The sequence below is a fragment of the Morus notabilis genome, unplaced genomic scaffold (assembly GCF_000414095.1).
Source record: "Morus notabilis unplaced genomic scaffold, ASM41409v2 Scaffold1358, whole genome shotgun sequence".
NCBI lineage: Eukaryota > Viridiplantae > Streptophyta > Magnoliopsida > Rosales > Moraceae > Morus > Morus notabilis.
This window is the reverse complement of record NW_010363904.1, coordinates 42,337-49,406: the sequence shown is the minus strand read 5'-3', so window position 1 is coordinate 49,406 and position 7,070 is coordinate 42,337. Positions and strand designations below refer to the sequence as shown.

Sequence of the window (7,070 nt, the reverse complement as noted above, 5' to 3'; positions counted from 1 at the left end):
CTTGCTCTAAAATTCGCTTTGTTTTCTACAAATAGAAATTTATGAGTTATTATGAGGATTCTTTTATGAAGTGGGAAATTGCATGTTTTAGTTAACTAAGAAAAATAAGGAACAGTTTACACTAAATTGTGACAAGCGTTAATCTAATCCAAGTTAGCCCATAAGTGAACGTCAGTAACAGCTTGTTAAATGATGCACGGGAAGCTACCTCTGTTTGGCACTTAGAATTATTACTTAGCCTTTATGTTATGTTTCTTCGTAATAAGCCAAGCGTAGTGTCGTTTATTAGAATGCGCCTGAAGTCGTTTGTACTATGCTGCAGGTCGTTTAGTGTTTAGGCCATTGAGTTGAGTTCGTCGCTGCTAGTCTTCTGACTAACTCCACTAGAATGACAAGAATTATTAAAAAAAAAAAATTGATTTTCTCATGAATTTGTTTTTCTCTCTTGTTTGATCAATATCTCCATTAGAAGGGTTCTATCTAGCTACAAGAAGATATTGATCAAACGAGCTAGCTTTTTACGCCACCAATGATCGATATTTGATTTTTTTTTTTTTTTTTGGACTAAAAAACTTGAAATTTCAATAACTTTCTTTGCTTTGCTTTCTTCCTTGTCTTGTGTTAGCATTGACCAACTTTACCAAAAGAAAGAAGACGGTAAGAAGATGCGACATTATTATACTCGCACACAAAATTGAATGATATGCTGAAATGGTTCTGCCGTGCAATCAGACTGCGTCTTGAGAAAAGCAAGCAACTAGAAACAATCAGCACGCTGTAAAGAGAAATCAACCCCAAAACGGGAAAAACACAGGCAAACATTGAAAAACGACAAATATCAAAATAAACAACAACAATATCTAGAAAACGAGAAATCCTCTGAAAATTACATCTCAAGGGCCTAAATGTAGCCTCAATCTCAAATGCATGCGAACCTGAACAAGCAAAAAAATATAGCTAAACTTATCAGCACAGAAGACCATGAAGATCGGTTTGGAAAGAAAAAAAAAGAGGGGGTAACTTTCGAAACAAAGGTTTCCTTTTCAGAAATAATCAGAAGAAAAAAAAAATAGAAAGAAATAAATAAACTAAAGCAAAGAAATTGATCAGTGTCTGGATGAAAGTAAAGCAAGTACACGAGTAATTGCACTTGACACCGTCTTCAAGGACGGCATATGGCATGCATAAACCCTAGTTAGAGACGGTGGGAGAGTCGGCAAAGATGTAAGTTTTGAGCAATAATAAACACTGAGTACTTTTAGAGCGTTTAAATTAGCGATGCTTTCTGTGAGAAACTCAAGATTTGGACAAAATTGCAGGGTCAATACTCTAAGCCCAGTTAAATTCTTAATTCAGTGGGGTAGCTCTTTAATCGCTACACACACTAACTGAAGAACTTTTAGGCACTCCATAGTCTTCATAATTTCTGGAAATTTTTCGAGCTTCGAATTAATCTCAATATCCGCATGATCGCAATCTGGTCCCCAATCAAAATGAGGTAATTGCGGATACGCTCTAGTTGAGGAGCTTATATGACCCTCACAACTCAAACATCTCGGAACATCGTAGCACTTATGTTCCAATGATGGGGTGTACACTTTTAAGCTGCCTAAATTTTTTGGAAGCACTGACAACTTGCAAAGAGAAGAGCATCCAGTGAAGGAGAGATCTTCAAGCTTGTTGAGATATTGAAAAGATGAAGGAGCTTCAACTAAATTCTCACAGAAGTCAAGATATATTCTCTCAATATTTGGAGCCATTGACAGATCTGGAACTCGAAGTAGATGCCTGGAGCCTTTGAGATTGATACTTTTCAAGTTCTCCAAATGATGTAACAAAAGAGGCAAAACTCGAATAACTCTAAACATGTACCTTAAAAGTCATTATATTTAAGCCAAAAAAAAAAAAAAAAGTAAAAAGTAAAGCATACCACGACACCGTCCCAAAGCTGCTTAAGCTAACTGCGTGGCATGTCAAGTTCAACAAGGTTCTTTGCTGTAAAATCTTTTGATAAGGATTTCAAAGGGTATGCATCCCATTTGAGATACCTAAGTGAATTAGGAAAAGGCAGAGGACCTTGAGGAAGGGATACTTTTCTCTCATTTATCATGAGCAACCTTAGTCTGCACATCTGTGAAAAGGTGCCAGGCGTCAAGCTGATCTCTTCATTTAATTTTGATGTATCTAGAGATATTCCTTCAATTGTGTCAATCCCCTGGCAATCAAAAATAGAGTATAGAGGAAGATTTAAATATTTATTCTAAAAAAAAAATAATACTAACTAAAATCTATATATAAAGTTTATTAACTCCATTGCAAAATCTAAGTGGTCATCACAATCTTTTATATAAAGTTTGATGAACTGATCATTTTCAGAGGAACTTCAATGCATTTTGTACTTACTCTGTTATATTTGAATGTATGATATATGTCATCTGCAATCCATAGCCTACTACCTTTTCTGGGCTCTTGATCAGTAGATTGCACGTGAACAATTTCAAAAGCCATCATTTGTAGTAAATCATGCATATGTAAGGTGTTCCACATGTCAATAGTTATTAGAGCCTTATCAATGAGAACTTTGATTCCAGCAACTGTGAAGAAACCACAACCATCTAGTATTCCTTCCACAAAATCTTTACTCTTCCCTTTAAAGAAACAAGCGATGTTAAGAAATATATCTTTCTCGGTATTATCAAGTGAATCGTAACTTATTTTCAACACATTATGAATTTTCTTGTCCGGAATCTTTTGCAGTTTATCCAGTGTACTTTCCCATTCTTTTACGCTTTTTGAATAAAGGTGGCGGCCCAAGACTATAAGAGCCAATGGAACACCTCCAGCATAGTTTACCGCCCTTTTTGACAACTCTCTCTCTTTTTCGGTAGGAGACTTCTCCTTAAAAGCATGTAGAGAAAAGAGTTTAAGAGGATCATCATGATTTAATTCCTTAACCTCGTATGTTCCACTGACTTCAATATTTCGGAGAACTTGTTGATCTCTACTCGTTACAATAATTTTACTTTCAGGACCAAACCAATCACCAACTAACTGTTCGAATTGCTCTGCGTCATCAACATCATCAAAGACAACAAGCACCCTTTTTTTACGAAGCCTATCCTTTGTAAATGGTAAAGAGCTTTCGCCCTCCATCAATTCAGAAAAAATTTTATTTTTTAAATGGTTTGGTCCATGCTTCTTCCATTGTTCTCGAACATCTTCGAGAAAACTGCAAGCTTCAAATTGAGAAGATAACCGATTGAATACAGCACGCGCAAGAGTTGTTTTACCTATGCCACCAATGCCCCAAATGCCCACAGGACCAACATTTAATGAACCAATGTGTAACAACGATTCAATTTTCTCAATCCGCGTAACAACTCCAACCAAGCCCTTCAAATCATCCCTTGGCGTAGAAATATCCCTGAGTTTCTTAATTACAGCATCAACAATTGCATCAATTAATTTGGACTCTGACCTGCCATCATGTAAATGTACAAACATAATATAAAGATAGCGATTAGTATAAACGTATCACGTATGGATAATGCAGAAATAAGTAATTAAGAAATCAATTACCTAATATCTTTCATACTGATGATATAATATTTAAATGTTGAAAGATGCATAAATCATTGAAAGGGTGCTTTAGATAAGAGTCAATTAGGTTTATATATCTCTATAAAAATATAATGTACTATTCATGAGATTGTAAACTTAAAAATAATTATATTATGATTACCTAAACGACTTTGAAGTCCAGCCAAATATATTGGCTATTTTTCTCAAAGCGTCTCTCCACTCTTGCAATTTCTCATCTTCAATACGTGCCTCAAGTTTAGCAAACGCGGCCGCATAACTTCCTTATTGTTTTCTTACTTCTGATCGTTTAACATTGTAAAAAACAGGTAGAACTTCGGATTGTCCATCCGTTTTCTTGCATTGGAGAATGTACGCGAGTTCTTCTAAGCACCATCTTGACGAAGCATAGTCTTCCGACAAAATAATTAGACAAAGCTTTGATTCTTCAATTGCTCTCAAAAGCGTGGGTGATATTTCATCTCCCGTCTTGAGATCGTTCTCATCTATGAAGGCTTTGATTTTCTCTCGAGATAAAGCACTATGAAGATCGCTTGTAAAATTAGAACGGGTATCCTCGCCTCTAAAACTAATAAACCCATCGTATTTAATCTTCTTCAAAGTGATGTGAGAAGAGGAACCACCAGCAGCCATACTCATATTCCCCTACACCCCAAAATAATCAGAAAGCCACTTCCTTCATTCTGTATACACACATATATTCAGATCAAAAGTCAAGTTTTCCAAGCAATTAGTTTGTTTGTTTCTTTACAAGTGATTAGTAAAGAACATGTGGTTATAAATAATACGAGGGGCAGTTCCTACTTACTGAGCGAAAGCTCATTATGGAATGTTTATACTGTAGGTAAGCAACTGGCATATAATGCCTGATGGACTGACGGCGAGTGGACAAACGATGTGGAGATTGGGAAATGGATACTGCTCGCAGTATTTCCGCAATCAGTTTTATATTATAAATAGTTTTGCTAATTATGACTCTGAACTATATGTTAAGTGGTTTTAAGGATTATGGCTATTATTAAGTAAGTTTTAAAGAGTAGATATATATAAATATAGTTATATGTATATGCTTTGAAGAACAGATATGTTAAGGTTGTATATTTTGTTAAGAAAGCAATTCGTATCTTATGCTTACTATAAGACAAAAAAAAAAAAATGTTCCGCAAATTTTAAGAAATTTTAGTAAGTACAAGTATAAATTCAGCTACAGTAGCAGCCTCATAGGAGGGTCACTACAGTCATCATCATCGTCGTCATCGTCATCGTCGTCGTCGTCTTCCTCATCATCTTCTTCTTCTTCTTCAAAATATGTCGCCCCGCTTCCACTTGATCCAGACTCTTCACCAATGTCATTACCTTCTTTGTCTTCAAAGTTGAAACCAAATCTCTCTGCATCTTGTCGATATAGAAGACGGACGCCGCATTTCTTAACTTTTGATATGAGTGTTCGCCAAAAACCTATGCATAAAATGACTCCACGCAAGCGCACGCAATCGAACAAGTAATATAGTAATGAGTAAAGTATCGTCTCCACAGGGACTGAGTTAATTAGGAATTTTATTACAAAAACCAGTTTTTGTCAATGTAATTGAGAATAGTTTGAATGCCAAATTGATATTAATTAAGTGAAACGAATGTATAAAATCAATGACTGTAATTTAAATGTGACAAGAGGTAAAAGTCAACAGGATCTAAGCTCAAAACTGTGATTTAACGATGGATGAAGGCTAGGATTACTGATTTCCCCTCGGTTGCAACTCTGACCATGTTTTGTTATACGATTGCTGTAGCAAGGTTCATCTAGTCAACCTAAAATTCTACATAATCATCTTCCGACAGATTTATGCTTGTAGTTCCTTAAACCAAACCAACATATTCCTATGTGTTTTAGTTTACAAACCTGACGTTAAACATCAATTTTAATGGGTTGTATAAGATAATAATATATTCCTATACTATCTCTTATATTATCCAAGCTAGATCTAACTAAACCAACCTTTCCAGAATTAGCTTAAGTTTGTATTTTCTTACTAAATGATGGCATGTCACTTAATAGAAAGTAAACAATAAATACACTTGAATAAACCAGATGAAAATTACACAATCAATCAAAATAGGAAATAGATCTTCATTGCAACTCTGGTTCCATCAATAATCCTAGCTAAGGAATTTAGCTCATGTTTAGTTCAACAAAATCAGAATTAATAACAAATCCATAAGGTCTCGGAAAGTAAATACAGAGAGAAGGAGAAAACAGCTAAGCTAAAATCTGAGGTCAAAAACCACTGTGTATCCGTGCTGTACTCTCTTCTTCCAGCTCCAGCGTCCAAAATTCCCCTGTACTCTCTTCTGTCTCCGTTCTCAGCTCGTACAAGAATTCTGTGTGCCTCCACTATTTTCTTCTCTCTTTTCTGGCTCTCCCGTACTATGCTCTTCTTTTCCTTTATATACTAGGGCAGGTTGAGGTGCCCTAGTGATAAGTGTCTACATGAGAGTCATGATTGATGGTCCCCCCGCCTGGTGCTCTTACAGCTGTCCTGACTTGATAGCGTCAGTGCTTGGACCACTATCAGTGCTAAAGGACAAACTGCGCCAGCTTGCTAATTTTGGCTGCTCCTGCTTTTGCTGCGACTTTGCTGCAGCAGTGTTATGGCAATGGGGGCATTTCAGCCTTTGCGTTTTCCACCGCGCTTTTCTCACCAAATGCCTAAGTCAGCACTTCCTTTGGACAACCTGCACTAAATTCCCAGGGTCAACGCACTGATTTAAATTGAGGAATAACTTCAAAATATAGCAAGATTTCCCCATAAATACAACTTTCTGCCACACGGACAAAAACTAATAAATGCTATTCAAAATACTAACACAAAGGCATTTTACCCTGAGAATATAAACAAATATTAAGCCTAAAAGTATGCTAAATAACTCTATTTCTGTGAGTTATCAATGAGCACGTGAAGAAATTTTTATATCTGAAGTTTGAAAAGAAATTTTCACTGTAGCAGTACCAGGACCAGCTGTAGTGACCAAGAAAAATCCCATAATTTTAATAATATAATTCATGTATTCAAGTCAAGGATTTTCCTGGAAAATCATTATACTATGTACATTTTGTGATTGAAGGATTTATGGAATTAACATCTGCATTCCTAAATTCTGTAGTAGATTTCACGTTAGGTTCACATTTTCCCGATCAAGTAAATTCGATCGATAAATTCTCATCATACTTTAAAACGGAAGAATTTCCAGTACAAATACAGTTAGAGAATCTTAATTTTAAGAATCTCCCAGCACAGTACAAACTAGCATCCAGTACCCGTATACAGGAGAAAATAACTGTCAGTATGATTTTGGACAGTTTCAATGAGTAACTTAAGGGAATGGACAAAAGTACAAGGGGTAGGTTAGTGTGTGTGATTTGATGAGATGTGATGAGAGAGGTGAATAGGACTAATGATTAGTTTTTTTTT

At 35.8% G+C, this 7,070-nt stretch overlaps 1 protein-coding gene across 1 annotated transcript; it reads right to left on the bottom strand.

Moving 5' to 3' along the window:
* Positions 1–1,352: 1,352 nt before the first annotated feature.
* LOC21386511 (TMV resistance protein N) lies at positions 1,353–4,233 on the bottom strand. Its single transcript, XM_024170166.1, has 4 exons — positions 3,956–4,233; positions 2,404–3,478; positions 2,049–2,215; positions 1,353–1,872 (listed from the first exon to the last, which is right to left on the bottom strand). The coding sequence occupies exons 1-4, from the start codon at positions 4,231–4,233 to the stop codon at positions 1,353–1,355; spliced, it is 2,040 nt and encodes a 679-aa protein (XP_024025934.1).
* Between the last annotated feature and the right edge of the window lie 2,837 nt (positions 4,234–7,070).